Below are 25,076 nucleotides of genomic sequence, written 5' to 3' on the forward strand. Positions count from 1 at the left end.
CTCCTACAAAACACATGAAAACGCAGTTAGGCAGACCAGAGGCTAACCAGCGACACGATGAAAGACGGCATTGGTGGAGGGTAGAATGCAATGCTGGCAGATTACCTCATGGCTCATTCACAGGTAAGAAAACATTACAGTACAAAGCGCATAATATTACAATAATAACACCTTCCATTCTTGCTCGGTCTGCAAAATGGAACACGCCGATTACGCATCACGTGCGCGAACATGGTGCGTAGATGTATGCAAATATATATGCTGAAAAGTAGGTAGGACAGCCTATTGTAGCCCTCGGACCAAGGGATATAATTGGACGAACATTTTATGGTCTTACGCTTTTGTGACTGCTATCAGAATGTGAACACACTTTCAACCAGCATAACAAAAATGTTTTAACCAAATCACCTACTCTGCCTTAAGTCTTGCATGAGCCTGTCCCAAATGGCACTTTTTATATGGACTCCTAGCTTTTCCTTATTGATGTCTATGGCCCTGTCCCAAATAGTACCCTAAGCTCCTGTGGTCTTCCTCAAAGTCCAGATTTTGTGACGTAGTGCTGCATTGACTGCTGGGTAGAATGTCAGTGTGGGCCCAGATGAAGTGCATATTGCGGGCACACATCAGTTGCAAAGAATTGCTGTTGAGCAGCTTTCTAAAACCTAAAATGACAAATGGGACACTATGGTTGTGTTGACTTAAAAGACATGCTCATGGGGGCCATTGTGAGTCCACTAGCACGTTAAATGAGACATTTGGTACAGTCCATGACTCCTTAGGTACCCCTTTGTTATTTTATGCTTCCAAGGTGTGCTCAAAAGTGCCTTCATATGGCCACAGTGAACGTTTGCCATTACATCACCAAAATGTGGACTTGGATGAGGACTGCAGGGATTGAAGGTGCAATTTGGGGAAGGGAAGCTAACAAAACATGTTGGAATCGGGGGTTCATGAAAAAAAAAAAAGTGTATTTACCATCCCTTGATATTTCCAGAGGTAAGTGGTGATGCTTTCTGAACATCTAAGTGATATACAGTACAGGCAAGTACATAAACTATGATTAAGAAAATAAGCATTAATCAAAGACCATTTACATCGACACAAACATGAACATTAACACAGTTTACAATTTCTTTATTCTGTTTCAGAATATTACGGACTCTTTGTACAAACTAAAGCATATCAAAAGTGTGTCCTTATAAAACATTGCCTTTCTCTTCTTGGTCTGACACAAAACCAGCATCCTGGCAAAAACATCATTTGATATCATGCCAAAGGTCACATCACATCCTCTCAACAAATCAATGATCCTGCAGAGATGAGAAGAGGCGTGTTCCACACATCATCTGGTGGCTTTTCCATTCTCATGAACATCCATCCTAATAAACAAAACACAGTGAGTAGACAAAAAAAAAAGACTGATTAATGTGATCACAGGGTACACAGTGAGACTAACAGTGAGGTCAACACACCCATTTTCTTCTTTCAGATGTTGGTAAAGTTCAGCCTTGTTATTGACTGAACTTAATCTTCCTGCAAACTCCTGATGCTTCCTGGAGTTGGCTTGAGTGATTCTATTAGTCCAAAGGGTGAGTAGAGACACAGGACCTGCAAAAGAAGAGACCATATTTAACATCTGTTTCTATTTGTCATAGATCTGATTGGCTGCTGTACCTAATAATGTCACATTCTGACTTGCCTGTTTATTCACTTGGGATGACGATCATTCTGACTTGGCTTGTAGCAGCTAGTCCTGACCATAAAATGATGCCGTGCTGTACAAGTAACTTGACTGTTCTGACGTAGCTGACGCTTCTTTTACTAGTTTTCTCGTTAATAGGTGTGAGTGTTAAAAAGCATTTATCACCATTGTAAATTGGACCAGGAGCAGCCAGTGCATTTAAGTGTGTGTATTCTTTTAGTAGAACATGTTGGTGATCTCACACTGTATCTTGTAAAGCTAGGTTTAGGCTTTTAGATTAGGAGCATTCATACATCACAATAGAGGATTGATTTTACAATAAAACATAAATGTGAACCTTTAGATTTCTCTGGAGGCTGTTGCTCCTCTGTAGCCAAGCGTGGTTTCTTGTTCAGGGGCTCCGGAGAATCTGGTGAATCTTTGATGATCTCACATTCACTCGGTTCATCCTTCTCTCGTTCCATTACTCCCTTCAGCCTGGAGGAGGAAAAAGGACACATACATTAGAAACACACACAGATCAGGAAATCCACAGTCATTAATCTACAAGCTGCAGCTTGATGGATGTAAATGTGAATGTCAGCATCTTGTTCACTAACACCAACCTCTCGGAGTCTGTGGTCCAGCCCTTCTCCTCTGTGTCCTTGCCATTTTTCTCAGTTTTGTCCTCTTTGTCCTCTCTCTTTCTTCCCCTTTTTTTCTTTTCCTCCTCCTCGGGTGGTTTGCTCCGGCAAGCACTGATACAGTCCAGCACACGCTGATGCCGCTCACTGGTGCCCACATGCGCTTTTACCAACGTCTCCAACTCATTCCACATGATTCGATACTGCTCATCACTATTTACATAAAAACATCAGCCTTAACATACATAGCAAACATGTATTGGCAAACTAATGAAATCTCCATTTCTGTTAACATGCTCCAAGCAGCTGACAGTGTAGGCAGTAGCTAGCACGGCAGCTCACTAGGTTTTGAACCAAAGCCACACAGCAAGACAAACTGAAACCTATAGATTGAATCATGATGTGATATTCTCACCGTTTGGGTCCTTTTCCTCTGGAGCCTACAGTTGAGATGGGCAGAGGGTCACTCTTCCTCTCCATATCAACAAGATTATAGACTGTTTTCTGACAGGTCAGCACATCTTCATCTGTTAGAGTGTCCTTCACTATGAGGTTAGCTAATGGTACCACCTGAAATATACGTACAAAAATGACCCCCAATACCCAAAAATACACACACAAAATAAAACCTCAAACAAGCTATGACTGCCCCCCCTACCAAAAGAAAAATCATTAAAAACAGGATTTCATTGCAGAAAAGAAATACTCTGATTAAGTGCTTAGCATTAAGATACGTGGTTCTCAACCTTTTTTGACTTGAAGGCCATCCACTAGACCCTATATAATCTCACATTAACAGAACTATATATTTATTAACCACAATCAATTTTGTGAATAAATTAGTTATTAATGGGAGGGGATATGATTTCAGTTTATCTTGATTTAGTTTAAAGGAATCGCTAGTTCGCCCAAAAATTCTGTCATTAATTACTCATTATTTTTGTTTTCTTTGCACACAAAAAGTATTCTCCTAGCTTCATAACATTACAGTTGAACCACTGATGTCACATGGACTATTTTAACGATGTCCTTACTACCTTTCTGGGCCTTGAATGTGTCAGTTGTGTTGCTGTCTATGCAGGATCAGAAAGCTCTCGGATTTCATCAAAAATATCTAAAATTGTGTTCCGAAGATGAGCAAAGGTCTTACGGGTTTGGAACGACATTAGGGTAATTAATGACAGCGTTTTTATTTTTGGGTGAACTATCCCTTTAGGCATTTTAAGTTAGATCATTAAAATGAATATTAAACATAAAAATTATAATTATGACATATAATTAATATACTAGAATATAGTAAGTCATCTTGCATCCTCCTTGAAAGTTTGTGGAGGGCCCATAGTGGTTGAGAACCATAGATTAAGATTGTGTCCCTCACCGCCTGCATGTTGAAGATGGTAGTCTGGGAGATGATCATTGGCCAGTATCGTGTGTATCGTTCGAGTTGAGATTTGGCTCTCTCGACTGGAGTTCTGCCTGCTGCATCTATCATTGAGTCTGGGAATGGAGCAAGACGATTCTCACGCATAAACTCACCAAAGTCCTGCAGACAAATATTAAGAAGATTTACTCTGCAGCCATACACAGGAAATATAATTGCATCCCTATACAATGCTGCTGCAATTTCTGTAATTACGAAGTGACAATTTTCTACTAGGGTATCAACGTCCTCAAATTTGTTGGCAACACGCATTGCTGCAAATTGGATCCATTTGTGGCTTTGCTGTAGTGAACTGTGAAATGCTTCACCACTACTAATGTACCTCTATAACTATGTTTAACAGTTTTAGTATCTGCCGTTTTGCTTGTTAGTTTATAAAGCAAGTTGCAATTAAAAGTTTGTAGGTTGGAACATCGTAATTATGGCAATGCAGCAAAAGTCTAGGAAGTCAGGCAGCGCTTGTTGAGCTTACGGTGATGCGGTAATCAGTCACTCGTCCACCGCAGCCCTCGCTGATGGAGGGTGGATCCTCCAGTGTGGAGCGTGTGCTGTTCAGAACATGCAGAAAGATTTCTCCTCCATGGCTGCTCAACATGTGACTGATGATCTTTGACCCTGACTTGCGAGGCTGCTCTAGCAGCACAGAGCGACCTGAGAAGACACCAGACAAAACTGCATGTACTTCTATAGTTTCATATCACTGAGACGCTCCGTCTCTGATACCAAAAGCGAAACATACAGTATATTCAATAAGAAAAAAAAAAAGAATGGTGGAACAAAGGCCACACACCATTCAACAGGAAGTTGGTAAGGCAGGAAGATGGCCTGCTGTTAACGTCTACCGGAGAAATGCGATAGGCCCCTGTGCAGTAATGCAGTTCTGTAAAAAGAAAAAAAAAATCATGAATCTGTCATATGAAAGAAAGAAGAAAACTTCTCCCACACTTCCACTCACCTACACTGTTGGTGCGTGGAGTGCACCATTTGAGAGTGACGGTTTCCTTCAGCCCACTGTCTCTGCTGGTGCTGCCGGCCATGTGCAAATCACCTACACACCAAACATGAGAAACATGAATAACATTCCTCTAAACTTCTCATTTTACATTCCACAAAACAGTGTTGGATTTATATTGGACTATCCCTTTAATTAAATCTATTTATTTCAAAGGAGTTTATACTGTATATGTAATTATGTTATTACATTTTTAGATAGATATATGCAAAAAAAAAAAAAAGTATCATAAATAGTGATAAAAACTCTTTTGCTGCATCACACTAGTTTTGCTGTAGTGTAATTGAAATTTTATTTTAAAAATCTAAATTTCTAATTATTAAAAACTGTTATATATTATATTCACTCATTAATGAGAAGTTATTCATCAGATACAATGTTTGTTGGTTTGGAACGACATTAGGGTAATTAATGACAGCGTTTTTATTTTTGGGTGAACTATCCCTTTAGGCATTTTAAGTTAGATCATTAAAATGAATATTAAACATAAAAATTATAATTATGACATATAATTAATATACTAGAATATAGTAAGTCATCTTGCATCCTCCTTGAAAGTTTGTGGAAGGGCCCATAGTGGTTGAGAACCATAGATTAAGATTGTGTCCCTCACCGCCTGCATGTTGAAGATGGTAGTCTGGGAGATGATCATTGGCCAGTATCGTGTGTATCGTTCGAGTTGAGATTTGGCTCTCTCGACTGGAGTTCTGCCTGCTGCATCTATCATTGAGTCTGGGAATGGAGCAAGACGATTCTCACGCATAAACTCACCAAAGTCCTGCAGACAAATATTAAGAAGATTTACTCTGCAGCCATACACAGGAAATATAATTGCATCCCTATACAATGCTGCTGCAATTTCTGTAATTACGAAGTGACAATTTTCTACTAGGGTATCAACGTCCTCAAATTTGTTGGCAACACGCATTGCTGCAAATTGGATCCATTTGTGGCTTTGCTGTAGTGAACTGTGAAATGCTTCACCACTACTAATGTACCTCTATAACTATGTTTAACAGTTTTAGTATCTGCCGTTTTGCTTGTTAGTTTATAAAGCAAGTTGCAATTAAAAGTTTGTAGGTTGGAACATCGTAATTATGGCAATGCAGCAAAAGTCTAGGAAGTCAGGCAGCGCTTGTTGAGCTTACGGTGATGCGGTAATCAGTCACTCGTCCACCGCAGCCCTCGCTGATGGAGGGTGGATCCTCCAGTGTGGAGCGTGTGCTGTTCAGAACATGCAGAAAGATTTCTCCTCCATGGCTGCTCAACATGTGACTGATGATCTTTGACCCTGACTTGCGAGGCTGCTCTAGCAGCACAGAGCGACCTGAGAAGACACCAGACAAAACTGCATGTACTTCTATAGTTTCATATCACTGAGACGCTCCGTCTCTGATACCAAAAGCGAAACATACAGTATATTCAATAAGAAAAAAAAAAAAGAATGGTGGAACAAAGGCCACACACCATTCAACAGGAAGTTGGTAAGGCAGGAAGATGGCCTGCTGTTAACGTCTACCGGAGAAATGCGATAGGCCCCTGTGCAGTAATGCAGTTCTGTAAAAAGAAAAAAAAAATCATGAATCTGTCATATGAAAGAAAGAAGAAAACTTCTCCCACACTTCCACTCACCTACACTGTTGGTGCGTGGAGTGCACCATTTGAGAGTGACGGTTTCCTTCAGCCCACTGTCTCTGCTGGTGCTGCCGGCCATGTGCAAATCACCTACACACCAAACATGAGAAACATGAATAACATTCCTCTAAACTTCTCATTTTACATTCCACAAAACAGTGTTGGATTTATATTGGACTATCCCTTTAATTAAATCTATTTATTTCAAAGGAGTTTATACTGTATATGTAATTATGTTATTACATTTTTAGATAGATATATGCAAAAAAAAAAAAGTATCATAAATAGTGATAAAAACTCTTTTGCTGCATCACACTAGTTTTGCTGTAGTGTAATTGAAATTTTATTTAAAAAATCTCAATTTCTAATTATTAAAAACTGTTATATATTATATTCACTCATTAATGAGAAGTTATTCATCAGATACAATGTTTGTTGTTGAAAAACATTAATTTGATTTGTTTTATAAGCTTGCATTCCACCAAGTCAAAACTGATTTCGGAATGCAAAAATGATCTCCAATTTTTATGCACTGTAAGGGTTAAGAACAGTTGCTGTGGTCTAATGTCCAAATGCTTTAAGCAGTGAAATGAAGGCTGTGTTGAATTATTGATGCAAGGGAATGATCACTCACCACTCTTAATAAATTCCATATGCGCATCTCGATGGTGAAGAAGCTCAACGTCGTAATTTGCTGAAGTGTTAGCATGCTGCTCCTCCTTTACACACACAGACACATACACACACACATCAGCAGCTGGGCCTCTACACAACTAAAACACCACAATCTACTGCTGCTTTCATGTTTGAAGAGCACAGATTATAACATAACTGTGCCCTCACAGATCTGATGTCCATGAAGGCCTCAGAGTCTCCCAGCTGGTTCATATGCAGTGGAGATCAGAGGCTGTAAGCTACAAACAGAGCTTACGCACATTAAGAACAGGGGAAGACAGGAGAAGGACTGAGGGAAAACAGAGAAGGGTGGACGTTTCATCCCTGGGGTCACTGGTCTCAAACACACATCCTAAAACCACTGCGTGTTTCTGCAGCTTTTAAAAACACAAGCGACCAATACAAGAAAACACACTTTACATCCGGCCACACCCAGCCAGGGTAAGATACATCACCCAGGAAAAAGAGAGAGAGAGAGAGAGAGAGAGAGAGAGAGAGAGAGAGCAAAAGCAAAAGAGAAATCACCCTGATAGAGAGGAGGTCTGGGGCTGAAAGGGGTGCTAGAGGGACGGTTCTCCATCCAGCTGGGTGCTAATCATACAGATCTACACTCCTCAGAGGGCATCGATGTGCAGCACAAAACCTTTTTAATTAGCCTATATTAAAGTCAACATGAAATGGCATTCGCAACTCATTTTACTTCCTTAATGTGACAATTTTTAGAGTGTAAGTGATTATTAATAAAGATAAAAAAGGTGTGGGACCTGATTTTATAGGTAATGAATTAATTAGATGATAAAAAGTGGATTTAAAATCACAGTGATCCAAATGAATTGGTTCTTTTTAATCTATCAAAAACTCCTATGAACTAGTCGGAATATTTTGTAAATTAATTCGACTCGCTTACTGAATCACAAATTATTACAAAACAGTGTCTGTGAACAATTTATTTACAAGACTTCTATTAAATGTACCCGAGATTTCTGTTCAATTCTAAAATATTTTGGCAACAGACGAATGAAAACAATAAATGCAAAAAACATTATATTTGTGTGTGTGTACCGTGTATATTTATTATGCACATATAAATACACACACAAGCTTGTATACGTTTATGAAAAATGTTACGTTAATATATTAATATATATATATATATATATATATCTTTCTTCGTTAACTGCTATTTTTTTTATCTACTGTTATTTAACACTAACCAACAATAAATCACTACACTGATTTTAGAAAGTCTGCAATACCTACAACAGTAGCCAAAAGTGATCAAAATTGACAACGAAAATCGTTTTAAGATGGAGTAACATTCCAAAAAGTTTAATAAGATAAACATATTTTCTGTAATGTGCATAATAAGGCCAGGAATGTGCATTGAGAAAGTAAATGGGGTCAATTTTGATTTTATGTTGACTTCAATTTTACATTAAATAAATTAAATAATAACATATGATGAATTAAAAAACTACTCTCCTTAATTTATATTATGTTGGACTGTAAACATTACAACAGTCTTATAAAAGATACAGTCAGACAAACGTATTAAGATGTGCTTAGGAAAAAGCTTTTAAAAGTAATACAGCCTAATTAAATGAAAGCTCTTTAAAGCTGCCATTAATGATCAGAGATTAGCAAGAGCTGGATGAGAGGGCGGGGTTTTGATCTGGATAAGTAATAGTAGCTCTTGTAAAGTACTGACCTGCTCACAGACATTTAATGTAGGCTAGCAAAACAAACAATAAACCATGAAAACAGCAGCTGTGTAAGCAACCGATACAGTGCAAACAAGTGATGAAGAGAGGAAGAGAGAGACAGGCAGAGAGGAAGGTGTTTGACAGTAAGCCTGACCTTCATGGGGATGTTTGTGATGGTGGTGGAGGCCAAATCAAAGTGCTGCTGAACCAGCACATTCAGTTTACCGGCTAGATACCGTCCAGCTCGCACACTGTGAACCTCGCTGCTCAACACTGACGAGAGCTGCACACACACAAAACAGACCAAAAATAAACATTTTCAATATATTTTAACACTGAACATGTAATAACACAATGGCAAGTGAAACAAGACACTTACTGCTGCTTTCATGCTTTAAAGTAGTGTTAGGAATCAAACACTGGTCTGATTTTTATCTGATTTTTTAAGTCATAATTAATTTCAGAGCTGATTGGTTTGATTGAAAGCTCAGAACTCAGGAAAGCTCAGATTTTTTTCATTCTTACGGAAATCCCAATGGAAAGTCATTTTCATTTATAGCAGAAATGAAGAAAAAGATGCTACCTCTTTCTTTTGCCGATCTGAGACCAGAGTCTCTTCACCTTGAGGATAGATGTGGACCAGCACAAGCTCACACTGCTGAATTGGCATCAGTCTGCATAGTAAAAACATGTAACAGTAAGAATAATGTTAATGGCAAGAGAATAAAAAGGACTCCAGAGATATCAAAACTGACCTGTCAGATCCTGCTGCCCGTTTGTTTTGCTCCTGAATGGTTTCCAGCACACAGTCCTCCAGCATTCTGACATGAGTGTCACTAAAAGAAGAAGACAGAGAAAGAAATTTTGGGTTTGGAAAAAACGATGACTTAAGATGTTTTTCAAAATCTCTTATGCTCACCTAGGCTGCATTTACGTAATGAAACATACAGTAAAAACAGTAATACTCTGAATATAATTACAATTTAAAGCAATTTAAAGTTTTCTTTGATGGCAAAGCTGAATTTTCAGCACTCATTACTTTAGTCTGCAGTGCCACATGTTCCTTAAAAAAATCATTCTAATATGCTGATTTCTTGCTCAAGATGCATTTCTTATTATTATCAATGAAAAAAAAAAAGTTTCTGCCGTTTAATATTTTTGTGAAAACCATGACACATTCAAGTTCAAATGTGACCCTGGACCACAAAACCAGTCTTAAGTCTCTGGTGTATATTTGTAGCAATTGCCAAAAATACATTGAATGGGTCAAAATTATTAGATTTTTTATTATTGATTATATTGATTTTTCTTTTATAACAACAATCATTAGGATATTAAGTAAAGATCATGTTTCATAAAGATAGTTTGTAAATTTCCTACCGTAAATACATCAAAACGTAATTGTTGATTAGTAATATGTATTGCTAAGAACTTCTTTTTGACAACTTTAAAGGCGATTTTCTCAATATTTTGATTTTTTTGCACCCTCAGATTCCACATTTTCAAATAGTTGTATCTCGGCCAAATATTGTCCTATCTTAACAAACCATACATCGATGGAAATCTTATTTATTCAGCTTTCGGATGATATATAAATCTCAATTTCGGAAAAAGTGACCCTTGTGGTCCAGGGTCACAAATGAACAGTATTTATTTGAAATAAAGATATTCTGTAATACTATAAATGTTTAACTGTCACTTTTTTTTAGTTCAATGCTTAATAACTGTATACAAATATTTTAGTTCTCACCTTTTAGCATTGGTGAGACAAATAATGCGCCCCCTGTTGGCCACTCTGTCAGCTGTGTCCATCAGAGTGGTACGAGACTCATGCTGATACTCTGTGATCTTACACAGTGATTCCACAGCTGCCACCAGCCCGTGGAGGACGCTGCAGCATTCAGGATCCTGACGAGGGTTTGGAGGCCCAACAGCTGTCAAAGCAGCCATCAGCTAACAAACACCACAGACATACACTTAACACTAGCCCAACACAATGTTTAGATTGCTCTGGTACAAGAAGGCTGCGCAATATGGATGTGCGGAGTGACAGATGTGATGATTTTACCCCATGTGTGTTCTGATCCTCCTGCTTCCAGCTGTTCAAGATGTGAACCTCAGAATCGCTCACGATGTAGTTCACCTGAGAGTGAATAGTTTACCCCCCAAAATTGAATTCTGTCATTATTTACTTAACCATATTTCATTCTAAAATTTCAAATGCTATTTTTTTTTTCATGGAACATTAATGAAGAATTTTCACACAACTCTTTTGAGTCTTTTCCATAGCAAAACAGCTGATATTTGGGCTGGGTTGACCAATATTGATTTTTAAAACCCACGATCAGTCTTTTAGTCTATGCTGTTTTCTGTTGATGTACATAAAACAGTGGTGAACTAAATTTCACTCAAAATTATTCATAGCATGCCTCCTATACAATAACCGCAATAAGCTTTGTTACTTTTGATATGAAACAAAGTCTCAACTTTTAAATTCTGTTCAAGCAGCACGAAGCGCACATAAACAGATAATCCTCTCCTTTTTAGTACTAGTTACTGCAAGAAATAAGCATAAATAAATGTCAGAAAGCTTGTTGAAAGAAACAGCACAACTTACTGAAATGCATCATGTCTCATGTGATCGATCAGTGGTCAGATGTCAATAAAACATTATATTTGTACATTGTATACATTATAACTCTAGAGAGGAGCATTGTGCTAAAAATATACTCTATATTCCATTATATCATGTTTAAATTAATATGACTGTTTATATGTTTATATTATGTGTGCATGTGACACTTGTTGTTTGACACACCTTATATCCAGATGAACTAATACTGAATAAAATCGATTCGTGATCAATACTAGTTAATAGTTTATAGTAAATACACCTATTAACAGCTCGAGTTTCCAGACACTCACCAGTTTCCAGGTGGGGTAAATGTCGTACAGGATCCGGCAGTACTCCATGGAGCACTCAATCGCACACGTCCAGAGAGATTTGGACACTGGAGCCAGAGGAATCACACCCTGCGAACGGCTTTTGGTCAGCATGTCACATTCAATCAGCTGCCGGCTGGACTCTGCCATGTACGGGCAGTGATCCACCACAAAGGCCGTCTTGTGTGAAACTGAGAACATCCTCATCCTGGTCCTGCAGCACAGAGACAGTGGAAAATAATATAGGCACTTTAAATATATGGCAGGAGTAGCCAACCCTGCTCTGGAGAAGGTTGTCAACATTTCTTTCTGGAAAGAAAATGTATTTAGTGTAACAAAAAGCCGTAAGTAATAAATAAAAAAAAGATTTAAGTAATAAAGAGTTGACAGGGGTTATTCAAGTAATACTTATCTAGACAATATCAGTTGTTATTCTGTCACCTGTGTGTCAAAGAAATGCAGCTAGCTTTAGCTTGCTAGCATCGCCTGCTAGTTTTCCATCAATGGTTAATGCGCACTCAGCAAGACCACTCGCATAGAAAATGTTGGTATATAATTGTACTGGAAGAAAATACACTCAAAAGCAAATAACAAAAGATTAAAACTAAACGGAACAAGGCGGATTAGCTAACAGCCTGACAGGAGCAAAATAAGTTATTTGTAAACGCGCAAGGGACATAAAACGCCGTTACTCACATCCGTCCGTCAGGGAAGTTCTGCCCTGTGAACTCAAATAAAACGGTCCTAGTGCAAAATGACATCCTGAGGACACGACCATAGACTGTATAAAAACACACGACTGACAGATTCATCTCAGGCTAAGCAGTAAAAATACAAGTATATTTAAATATTATAGACTGTTAAAATATTGTACTATAATAAAGAAACAATGTCCCAAAACACACTGCAGAAAACCATTTGAATGGTTTTAATGGTTACAAGTTGATGGATTGTAACGTTTGTAATGGTATTCAATTCAAGTGAGCTTTATTGGCATGACTTGCACAGTATTCCCAAAACATTGACATATAATACATGAACACAACAAGAATAGATCTATAAATCAGTAAGTAAATAATTACATGAATACATTTTTTGTATAAACAAGAAATAAGAAAATAGTTATTGTTATAACTATTTTATAATATTTTAAAATATAAGTTATTGTCTAAACAGACCAAAACCAAGAAGAAGAAGAAGAAGAAGAGGAAGAAAAGAGGACTTTGTACAAAATGTGTAGATGTAAAAAAAAAATAAATAATTAAATTCCATAAAATTAGATTGTATTTGTTGGAATTTAGTTAATATGCAGCTCGAACGTTGTCATAGTAATCACAATTCTGTAGGAAAGGTTCCTCTGTTTCCAGCTCTTTCTGCGAGCACAGTAAACACAGTCTCTGTTCTTGTGGCTGCCATCTCTGTCTGTGCCGTCCTCTTTCTGGCTTTCTCAGTTTGTGCTTTTTTACACAGCTCATATATTCTTCTGGTTTATAATCTCTTTTCAGGTGTAAATAGAACTAGAGAGGGCCTCAGATCCCGAGTGTAGCCCAGAGAGGGCTCCTGTTCCCACGTCCAGCCCAGAGAGGGCTGCTGTTCCCGCATCTGGCCCAGAGAGGTCCTCAGATCCCGAGTGTAGCCCAGAGAGGGCTCCTGTTCCCACGTCCAGCCCAGAGAGGGCTGCTGTTCCCGCATCTGGCCCAGAGAGGTCCTCAGATCCCGAGTGTAGCCCAGAGAGGGCTCCTGTTCCCACGTCCAGCCCTGAGAGGGCTGCTGTTCCCACGTTCAGCCCAGAGAGGGCTGTTGTTCCCACGTTAGGCCCAGGGAGGGCCTCAATTCCCGAGTCAAGCCCAGGGAGGGCTCCTGTTTCCACGTCGGGCCCAGAGAGAGCCTCAGATTCCGAGTTTAGCCCAGAGAGGGCTTCTGTTCCTTAATGCAGTCCGAAGTGGACTTCTGAGCCCAGCCCAGAGCCAGTTCCAGCCAGGGGATCCGGAGTCTTCCCCAAGAGGGGAATGGGGGGGGCTATACGTCTCCATACGGCCACTCCGCCATGGCTCCCCAAGCTGCCTGCTCTGCCATGGTTCCCGGAACCGGTACCACCCTGGAGGCCTCCCGTATTAGCCTGCCCTTTGAGGCCTCCAGGACGTCCACCCCCTTTTGTTGATTGCGAGGATGCACCTTCCAGGAGGGGGGGGGGATTGTCATGCCCCTGGACTTCTGTGTTCCTGTTTTGTTGTGTTTTCCTTCCCTATGTGCTCTGTGACCTAGTTTTCCCTCATGTTTGATTGTCATTCCATTCACCTGTGTTCCCTTAATTATCCTCATTAGTTCCTTGTTACTTAAGCCCAGTGTTTCCTGTGTCTCGTGTTCGGTGTCGTTAACATTAAAGTGGTTGTTTTTTCCTAGTTCTCTGAGTTTTCTGTATTTGAGTTCAAATAAAATGTGGTTTTCTGATCTTGCTCCTGCGTCGTGCTCTTCACAGCAGCCACCCGTGACAGCTGCATCCTAACAGAGGAAAAACCAGATCGACAAAGACGTTATCAAGTTAGATAATGCTGTTGTCAAATACTCAAGGTCATATGCTGCATTCACACCTTGTCAGAGTTACAGTAATTTATAGGTTCAAATATGTCTACAAATTAGTAGAATCTACTTATATCTTATAAGTAATGCAGTCAAACTTAAATATTTAAGTTAACTTAAATATACATATATAAGTTTATATTTAATGACTCTAAAATGTCATGTGTCTATATTTAAAATATAACAAGTATTTAATACAGATTTTAATATTCCAAATTAGTTTTATGTGTATTGCAAATTAAAAACATTATTTTATTATTTAAATTATTCTATTATTTTCTATAATTTATAGACATTTTTATATAAGTATTATATTTTTGGGACCAATTGAAAGCACATTGGGCACTCACTTTGGTTTTTCAAGCAAAACATTTTACAAAAAGCAACAAAAACAACAGACGTGGAATTCAAAATGAACAAAAAGTATTTTGACACTTTGTGGTTGCCAAGCACAAATTTTATGTGTCGTTCATCACGTTTACTCTGCTGGATTTTTTTGTGTGTGACTTCACTTCACACATACACTAAAACCCCTTTGACCCAGGTTAGTCCAGCAAAATAAGGCACAGAATAGACAAGTCAGTTCTACGAGAAGCTCTTGCATAATTTCTTTGCAGATACCACTTGCTTTTTCATTTTATATCTAATGCAAGGACATTCAGACATTGGTTTGTTATAGAAACCTGTAATTTAAAAAATATGAAAGTTTAGATGATTGATTTGATACAAATTGTGCAAAAAACAAGGTGCATATATTCTTTTTTTAATATATTACGTTAATGTAAATTTTGTTGAATAATATATGGACTATCTGACAATATATGCACATTTTACTTTCTTTTTTTCTTCTTTAATCATACTTTCAGGATTTTAATGACATATTATACATAAGTGGTTTTTGGTCCTGGTCCTGAGGACCCCCAGCACTGCACATTTTAGACATCTGTATTATCTGACACACTCAGTTGAGTTCATGTAGTTCTCTTCTAATGAGCTGATGATATCAGTCAGGTGTGTTAATAAGGAGCACAAACACAATGTGCAGTGCTGTGGGTCCCCAGGATTGAAAACCACTGTTCTAAAGGAAAGGTGTGAGGAACATGAATGACTGGAAAGTGCTTGGACTGATTTTGGTTGGCATGTATGGGAATACTTCTTGGAATGTATACTGTTTTTCTTTACCATTTTTATATGCAATTTCTAGAAAAAGATCTGATTAGACGTATCAGATGCTTTTGGTCTAAAGAAAAAATTATATACACAGAAAGGGTTTGAAAAGCTCTTAATGTATGAATGCTGAGCATGAAGCTAGAGGAATTTACATTTATTTTTAATTTTAGAAATGATAGTGACTGAATATGTCTTAAAGATCACTTGAAGTATAATTAGTTTAATGTACTGATATTATCTTCCACTTTTGTGGAGTCTTTGAAAAATGAAAGTGAATATTTACTATTACAGAAAAAAAAGAGGCTTAGGCTGATATAACTGTGTCTGTGAACAAAATGTTGACGCTGATACAGGACGTTGTACACTAGCTGTCAGTCAGTATATTACTCTATGTTCACACAGAACAATTTCACTCAGCCTCAAATCATCAGCTCAAAATTTTGTGTCTTTCTGCGTTTAGGAAACATTATACTGCTACAACTACACAGGATAGACTCTTGTCTGGTAAGTCTTAAACTTTTCTTGTTCTTCTTTAGAAGTTTCTTCAAAAGCGCTGTTCAGTTTGTTGAGTTGTAGGATGCTTGCAATGAATTCATGAATATCTGTTTGTTCAGTATAATTCAGAAATTCTGAAAACGGTTAATCAATAGACATTTATTAGTGAGGCTAAATGTATGATTTCCATGAGTTTATTTTTGTAATTTGTGCAGATTTACAAGTGTGTTTTTCCCTAGAGGACTGAGTGTCTGTTAATGAAGAGACGGACACGGCAGAGAAAATAATTACTTTCTGTTAGAAGGTAGGATTTCCCTTCCCTTCTTCACATCTAGTGTTCAGTATGACTGAGAATGTACATTAACTAGTTTAACAAGTGCTAAACTACATTTAGTCTGCTGCATTAAACTAAATGAGAAATTTTCATTTAGAGCATTTTTAGCTAAATCAGTTAGATACTGTTACGGGGCTGACGAGACGTGAGACTTGCGGATCCATTCGCAGAGCTTTATTAGATACAGACAGAGACGTGGTCATACAGCAGGCATGGGTCAGATGAGGGCAAACAGGTATATGGTGGGCAAAACACAAGAATAGTCCTAGGGCTAGCGCAGGTCGACGATCGGCAGACAGAATCAAAAGGGGCAAGACAAAAGGGGTGAATCCCGGGAACCAGGCGAAGATCAGAAACCGAGAAGGCTAAGGCTAAGGCTAAGGCAAATGACTAGGGCTAAGGCAATGACAAGGGCTCCGTAAGGTAGCTATCTCTAGGAGAGTGATAAACGCTGAAACAATACTCGGCAGCGGGAAGGGATCAGAGTGAGTGTTAAATAGTGAGGGAGTGATATGAAACAGCTGGGTGCAATCAGTGTAAACAGGTGTGTGCAATTCGTGCTGAGTGCAATCAGTGCAATGCATGATGGGAATTGTAGTCCGGGGTGCTATGCAACAGTTTGTGTGGTGCGAGAGTCAATGAAAAGGAAAGTTCATGGACCGGATTCGTGACAGATACTAGCTGATACACAAAATGTTTTCTAAAGACTAGCATCTCATTCAAAATATTTATAATATTACAGTATTTAAAATATTAAAATACATGAATAGTTACAAATATGGTTGATGTAGATTTCACTGTTGCTGTTGCTCTGCACGTTCTCCCTTTAAAATGATACTGTAATCACCCTTTAAAATAATGCTTTTCATCATGTGTGTGTTGCAGGTGTTTGCTGTAGAGATTTCAACATCTATCTGCCAGAGAGGATTGAAGCTCTCAGTGGATCTTGTGTGATCATAAAGTGCAGATTTGAGATTGAAAAACAATATGACGAAGTCCTCACCGACGGAGCTAAAGGAGTGTGGTACAAAGATAGGACTGATGTGAGCAGAAATGTAGTGTTTAACTCAAGCATACCAAGACGGAACTCCTTCATTAGAGGGAATATAACTGGAAAATTAAAAGATAAGGACTGCACCACTGTCTTTTATGACCTCAGATCAAAGCACAGTGGTCAGTATTACTTCAGGATTGAGGGTAAAGGTGGACTGAAAGTGACCTATAAAAAAAACAATGTTTTAATAGATGTGATTGGTGAGTAAATTCATGACTGGATATATTATTTATAAATACTTGTAAAATGATGAAATGAAAACATGAATTTTATGAGGCTAGACATTTCTTTGAATCAAATATAAGAAATGAATCTGTGTATTTCAGAGTCTCCGCACAAACCCAGAGTGCAGCTGTATGTGGAGCAGAAGGAGGTGCAGGGTCAGGAGGAGGTGTTGGAGGGGAGCTCTGTGAGTCTGCGCTGCTCTGCTGAGACTCTCTGCTCCTCTCCTCCACCAACTCTCACATGGAGCTCCACTCCCAGAATCCCCCTCAGTGAGAGCAGCAGACTAGAGGAGCTCATCTCTGATCTGAACTTCACTGCTACTCACCGTCAGCATGGAGTCACTTTCACCTGCACTATAACCTACCAGCTACAGGACAAGAACAAAACAGCACAGGACAGCATCACAGTACATGTTCAGTGTAAGTGATGCTTTTTAGTTTTGACTTGTAAATTGTATTATTTAGACTTTTATTGTGAGGCCCTATTTTTCTCTCTCTTCAGATTCACCCAAAAACACAGCAGTGTCTGTGCTTCCCTCCAGCTCTTTGTTGGAGGGCAGTTCAGTGACTCTGATCTGCAGCAGTGATGCAAATCCAGCAGTGTTGAGCTACATCCTGGTCCAGAGAGAGTGATGGACAGTTGGAGCAGCTGCAGACTGGAGACACTCTTACCTTCAATAGGACCAACCCGACACACGGAGGCTGGTACCACTGTACAGCTCAGAACCAACATGGCAGCCAAAAGTCATCAGTGATGCTGGACATTCAGTGTGAGTAATAAAGGAATAGAGGAAATCTTTCAACCAAGTGATTGTAAGCAATGCAAACTGCATAAAAATTTACTAAGAAACATTTCCAGGTGTGCTGCACAGACCATTCTCGCTCTTTCTCTCTATTAGATGTTCCTCAGATCTCCACTTCCTCCAGCTGTAGCTCTGAGAAACCCTTAAGCATAAATAGTTTGTAGATGCCATTTTTGATTATTTGTATCTAATGCAATGATATTTATATATGGCCAATCCTGTCTGATTTATTGATTTAGCCAACTGTGAAGCTTCTGTAGAATGTAAATGATTTTAACATGGAGACATGTTAAACATTTTTATTTTAATTTTTTTACAAAAGGGAATGGGAAACTTTCACAGACTGAAGGCACCAAGAGAAGTGATCAAAATACCAATGAAGTGAGTTACAACAGAAACACAAAAACAAAACAACAACAATAATAATACTAATAAATACAAAAAAAATACATTTTTTTTAAACCAACTAGGCTGAACAATTTAAAGAGACACTAGAGCTTTGCAGCACTGATTCAACCCTGTCAATCCTTCAGGTCGCGCCACACGAGAATCAAGACGGCCCTGTTTATGTCATGATGTTATCTGCTGGAGCCGCAGCAAATCAAGACTCCATCATTTATTCCTCCATTGTCTTCACAAAATCAAAATCACAAGAGTTTGGTAGCGTCTCTTCACTTCATTCTGGCTATGCTGTGGACCGGGATTGTTCTGAAGGGCTGTCAAAGACTGAGAGCTCAATAGGAGAGTCTTCAAGAGCCAGAGAAGCGCAGGTGATTGTGAGTGCAGATGTGCGGACTAAACAAACAGAGTCAAAGCAATCAGAGGAAGAGCTGTTTGAAGACTCCTCTCAGCTTTACGCAAAGGTTAAACGCCGTAAACCATAGAAAACTGGAGACTTTGCCATTCCTCTATTAGTTGTTTTCCTAAAAATATATTTCAGATACTGTATATGTAAACAAGAGAAAAATGTTAACATTTAGCCCCATTGTTCCTGACTCATCACACAGCTTTAGAGGTCACTGAGAGGTTGTGAAATGTGTTGGTTAAAAACAGACAAGCAAACTGATGAGTTAAAGCAGTGGAGAAAGATTAGTTATGTAAAAACTAATTTGGTTTGCCTTTAGTATTTAATCTTTTTTTTGTGTATTATATCAGTATTCCCCAAATTTCCATTCTTTGGTGTTTTGGGGAATGTTTGGATTTGCCATGGAAATTGGAATGAGATATGTTCTAGTTTATATAAAATACTGATTTCAGAGCAACAAATATTCTGGAGTAGAAGTACTTCTGAATGAATGAGTATCAAAATCAGTCTAAGATTTTCATTTGGTGCTTTTGAGGCTAAACGGATGTTCCAACAAAACGAATCTAGGGATTCTTCACAGCAACCTGTGTGTGTTGTTTTATTTTCTTTCAGTTTTGTTTATTTATTTGCTTATAATCATTTAATCATTCAATTCTTCGATTTAATCATATTCATTTACTACATGTATAATTTAAACATTTAATCATAACCTTATGAGTTATTAAGAATGATCTATAGAAGAGCAACGTGACCATATTAATAAGAAAAGCAGATTCAATATGTTTTATTTGATCTAATATCTGATTATATAGCTGATTTCCAACAACTTTAAATGTATATTTTTCAAGGGAAAAAAATCTCATCTTAGAAGAGGTGTATTTAAGTCATTGTATTTGAATAATTAAGAGTTATGGATAAAAATTAACATCATGAAACAGACCCTTACATTCATACACTTAAAAATGTATGAATGTTGTTGCGATATAAAACAAACTTTCAAATCAAGTGGCATTTATTTTTTTACAGATATACTTGTCAAACTGAACACAAAAAGTATTTGACACGTGGTTTTCATGTGTTACTGTGATGAACAATGCTGTGTTTACTCTTCTACTGTACATTTATGTGAACTTGAGGGGAACCAACTTCACATTCACACCAGTAATGACCACCTTGACACCATTTGGTTAAAAGCCATTGCAAAGAATAGAGAAGTTAGATCTGAGAAACTCTTAAGCATAAATAGTTTGTAGATTCCACTTTTGATTATTTGTATGTGATAATATTCATATATGTGACATAAATGTAGGCTGTGACTTAAAAGCAGCATTTGGAAGTATTTCAGGGTTTCCTGCATTTCAGAATTAATCTTCATCACCTGTATGGCCTATTCCACTCAATAAGACAAGGTAGATAATAAGACAAGTCATTTTAGCAAGCAAAACACATAAATAAGATAATACACTTTTAGAGCACACACACACAGAGACAACAACAAACACCCCTTCTATTTCTTCACTGCATTTCTCCCCCCATTGTAAGAATAAAAATGTTTTAATAACAAAGTTTGGGAGGAACACATTCAATTAATTGACCAATTTGGCACAAGAGGAGTACATTTAGATAATCAACTCGATTAGCACAAAAGTATATATCTCCTCGGACGACATGCCAAATATGCATAGGTTACTATTTGCTCAATCTGATTGCATGTAAGTGCGAACTTGTGGAAAAATAAAGTGGTAAAACAGATAATGTCCTGGCAGAAAATGTTAAACTTACCATCTTTTCCTTCAACCCTAACACAGAAAACAATGCAATGTGCAATTCAAAATACGTAAAAGAAACGGGGAAAAACAATACAGAAATTCTTTCATATTAGAGAGTAGTTTGCTTCCTAATGTAGTCGTCTAATAAACCTGGCATTGTATATTACAAATATTGTTGAGCTTTTTTCTCTCTCTTTTGTAAGAGGATAAAAGCATCTCCTAAATGCATAAATATAACTTGTCAGTACATCTTGATGGATGACCACTATGAGTGAAATCCTGCACTTAATCAGCACTCTGACCAATGAGAGGACAATTTTACTCGCATGTGACTTACGTACATTTTGGTATGCCTTAAAATTTTGACTTGTAAAAGTGAACCAAACTAAGGGTAAAATGCCACATTTTAACAATTTAAGTCCATTTTTGGAACAAAGCAAACAATCTACAGGTCAAAAACATGAAACGTAAAATCTCCTTAAATTCCATACAACAAGAATAAGCATGAAGTTGTTTCTAGTTTTTACACAAAAAGATGAGATGGCCACAATGTTTGGAAATGTGGTTGTGTGATAGCTTATATAGCTGCACTTTGTTTCCTGATTCTGCAAGGGTAACACTTGATAGATGGATGGATTTATTTACAAGAATCCGTGTTCTTCATTTTCAGGTACATATTTGTGTGTGTGCTTGTTTTTTTCTGTGTATGTTTGTGTGCTCAGCAGATGAAATCCAGTCATTTCAATAGGAGTCCACACAATCAAGGATTGCATGTGGGGGCGAAAGTTTTCCCTTTGTAGATTTCACAATGACTTTAAGTTGATCAGGCAGATTTACCGCAGTGACCAACAGAAAGCTGCTTGTTTTGAAAGTGACTTCTGATTGAGCTGTGCTTCATATGCACTGAAAAAAATTATACTACATTTTTTTAAAGTAAGTGGTTGCAAACAATTTATTTGAGCTACATTTAATTAAAAAAATATGTCGAGTCAACTAAATTTGTTTATTTAAATGTAGCTAAAATAAATTGATTGCAACCACTTACCTTAAAAAATTTAGTAAATTCAATTAATCATTTTTTTCAGTACATTATTGACAATAGACAATGGCCCTTTTTACCAATGAAATTTTGACTGCAACTTATTTAAGGGAGAACGTGCCAGATTCCGAAACAAATGTTCCAAACAAGCCAGGTATGAAAACGCCCTAAAATGCTTGACTCTGGTTGGCTGACAGACATTCTCAGGTGTTCTAAGGCATTGGTGCAGTAACGTACAGTTATGAGATTGTACACTCTAAAAAATGCTGGGTTAAATATAACCCAGTGCTGGGTAAAATAGGGACAAACTCAGCAATTGGGTTGTTTTGACCCAGCGGTTGGTTACTACCCAGAAGGATGTCCATCATGAGTTCCAGAGGACTCAACTTATTAAAAGTCAATTTAAAATTTTTATGATTGAAGGTTTATGTATAAAGTTGTTTTTCATCATTTTTTTTTAAAGTTTTTAAATGAACTTGCGTAATGACTGACTACTTAATAATCAACTTTTTTAAATCAACTAATCGCTGTTAAGATTGTGCCTGAAATCCCGCCAATAAAAATGTTAGATTAAATCACCATGTTAGAAATATTGGATCCCGTTTGCCAAATCCCATCAGATGATTTAATGCAGGTTTTGTCTAATATCCAAGATTGTCAATTTTGTTGGCTACATAAAACCTGCTAATAGCTAGCCTTGGCTGATACTCCTAATTAAAACTGTTAACTAAAAGCTTTCTATCAGCCTGAGAAGTTAACCGGTATATTTTAAATTGGTTGATGTGTTCATTTGTGAAATGTTCTTACAGAACATAAGTATTCAAATTATTGAACATGTTCGTGATAATAAATGTATCCCACTAAAACTGCCATTTAGTACACCATTAAGTAACACTTAAACTTAATATATTTTGATAAATGTTGTTGCATTAGATGATAAAATATCATAGTAGAATTAAGACAAGCTCATTTCACAAAAAAGAGTTTGCTAGGTTTTAAACTATAAACGGTGTACTAAATGCACACTCACAAAACATTTGGCTGTAGTTGTCAGGTGTGAATGTGTTTACTCCTCTTAGACATTTGTGTGAACTTGGATGGAACTGACTGAATAAGTTCTTTAATTTTTCAAAACTAAACCATGTAAAACAAAGGCTTGTATATAGTTTAAAAATGTGTTCAATTATATATGGAAAAACAAACTAAGATTATCACATATTGTTTAGTGTAGTTTTGGATTGTTTCTTTTTCTGTGTTTAGCCCCGTGTCCTTGATTGCTAGTTACTCATTTGTTGATTGATTAGTTCCACCTGTTCCTTGTTTTAGCCCTCATTTGTCCTGTGTATTTATACCCACTGTTGTGCAATTCTTTTGTCTGTTCTGGTCTGTATATGGTTTGGTTTGTGGTTCTTGTCATACTTTGTTATCGTTTGTTTTGTTAAATATACTGCTTGTAATTACTTGTCTCTGTTCTTCTTACCTGCACATGTGATTAAGTTGAGAGAAATTGATGCAATCTACACCTCTCTTCAAAAGTTTTGGGGTCTGTAAGGTTTTAAAATGGTTTTTGAAAGACACTAAAGCCCCATTCACACCAAGAATGATAACTATATTAGCTTCCACACCAGTGAACAATATTGCCTGTTTATTCTAAGTGCACACTAAATTCTGGAGTTTGTTATAGCAGGATTGATTCTGATTGGGTACCAATGTTTTTATCGTCCATCAGCTGGAAAAAATCGTTCTGAAAGTGATTCCAATGATATCGTTTCTCTGTGCCATTATAGCGGTGGTGTGGAATTATCTTTATCGTTACCTTTTATATTTCTCATCTTTGTGGTGAACAGGCCTTAATGCTTACTAAAGCTGCATTTATTTGTTAATTTATATTTTTCATGTTTGTCAAATTACCATTTAAACTTTTTAAATGAGATCTATTACAGCTAGAGTTCTCAGTCTGTTTTTTTTGTTATGTTTTTTTAAATAAAGAGTCGGAGTCTCTCCACCAAATCTCGCTGACACATGTTGGCAAGGGATTATTGGCTGTCCTAAAAGCCTCAAACATCTGACCTTTGATCTGGCGAGGCTGTGTGTCATCTGTAGTGATGGATCCATCAGAAGACGTGTTCCAGAGAAACTCCGTTACACTGAAACAAGTTAAGCTATTTTCACTCAGAAATCGCTAGAAGTTTCACAAACCAAGTGAGCCATTGAGAAATTTTCTTTGCTTTTTATTCACTACCTGATTTTGCTTGTCAATTTTGACAGTTTAATCTAACGTTTAATAGTATAAAGTTGTTTTGAATTGTGTTGATAAAGGTTAAATGAAATTGTACAGATGAGCTGGACTTCTTAATCAGCTGATCACTGGAATAAATTATTTTTTCATGAAGTAATTGTGTAATGCATGAAGTGCTAACTTCAATTTGTCACTATAACTGGTTGCAGTACACTTATATGGTAACCTAGGAAAGTGTGAGTTGACCATTTGAGCAAGGTCTATGTGAATTAAACCCTTTGTGTTGCTGGTATAATTTAGCCAACGTATGTTGGAAAACTGCAACAAAGCTATCTTAAACTTTTTGTGCTGTTTGGATGAGTGATGCAGCTGGAGATGACCGAGAAGGTTGCCAGGCAATCAATCACATTTAATTTCACATTCACATGTTAGAGATGTGCTGCAGTCACACACACAAGCTGAAGGTGCTAATTATTTGAAACACTGTGTGCAAAGGTTCTAATCAGAGCTCAGACTGAGGCAGCTCATTATAAAGGCCTGTGCACCAAACTGTGCATGGGTTTGCTTGTGATGTGGGGATCCTTTTGAATTGGTGTGGGATCTGAGTGAATGAGCAGAGTTTCATGGTGTATTCCTGTGTGGGTTTCATGAGGGAAATCGTTTCTAGTGGCAATTGAGCAAACCACAATCATATGTCTGTCTATACAGTATGACAGAGATGCTGTGATGGCACTAAACCGAACAAACCAGCTAAAGAGAGAAAATTGCGGATGTTCTTCTGCATAAACCGACAGAGATTACACAAGGCAGGTGTATGAAGAAATGGCATC

The 25,076-nt window shown here is 37.5% G+C and overlaps 1 protein-coding gene and 1 pseudogene across 1 annotated transcript; one reads left to right on the top strand and one right to left on the bottom strand.

Moving 5' to 3' along the window:
• Positions 1-843: 843 nt before the first annotated feature.
• On the bottom strand, positions 844-12,037 carry LOC107590623 (protein asunder homolog). The gene is made up of 17 exons (XM_016279494.1): positions 12,012-12,037; positions 11,717-11,948; positions 10,860-10,934; positions 10,542-10,744; positions 9,547-9,627; positions 9,375-9,465; positions 8,946-9,074; positions 7,048-7,132; positions 6,411-6,503; positions 6,246-6,335; positions 5,927-6,105; positions 5,392-5,556; positions 2,741-2,895; positions 2,308-2,538; positions 2,040-2,179; positions 1,473-1,608; positions 844-1,379 (listed from the first exon to the last, which is right to left on the bottom strand). The coding sequence occupies exons 1-17, from the start codon at positions 12,035-12,037 to the stop codon at positions 1,343-1,345; spliced, it is 2,148 nt and encodes a 715-aa protein (XP_016134980.1). The 3' UTR covers positions 844-1,342.
• Positions 12,038-13,781: 1,744 nt separating this feature from the next.
• Positions 13,782-18,558, top strand: LOC107591106 (Schwann cell myelin protein-like; annotated as a pseudogene).
• The last annotated feature ends 6,518 nt before the right edge of the window (positions 18,559-25,076 follow it).

Source organism: Sinocyclocheilus grahami, unplaced genomic scaffold, assembly GCF_001515645.1.
Source record: "Sinocyclocheilus grahami isolate Dianchi unplaced genomic scaffold, SAMN03320097.WGS_v1.1 scaffold8.1, whole genome shotgun sequence".
NCBI lineage: Eukaryota > Metazoa > Chordata > Actinopteri > Cypriniformes > Cyprinidae > Sinocyclocheilus > Sinocyclocheilus grahami.

Coding starts and splice junctions, on each gene's coding strand:
- LOC107590623 (XM_016279494.1), bottom strand. CDS start 12,037: ATGTTGACAACCTTCTCCAGAGCAGG. Junction 6,336..6,410: donor TCCACGCACCAACAGTGTAG/GTGAGTGGAAGT, acceptor TTCTTTTTACAG/AACTGCATTACTGCACAGGG. Junction 2,896..5,391: donor CCATCTTCAACATGCAGGCG/GTGAGGGACACA, acceptor CGTATATTTCAG/GTGGTACCATTAGCTAACCT.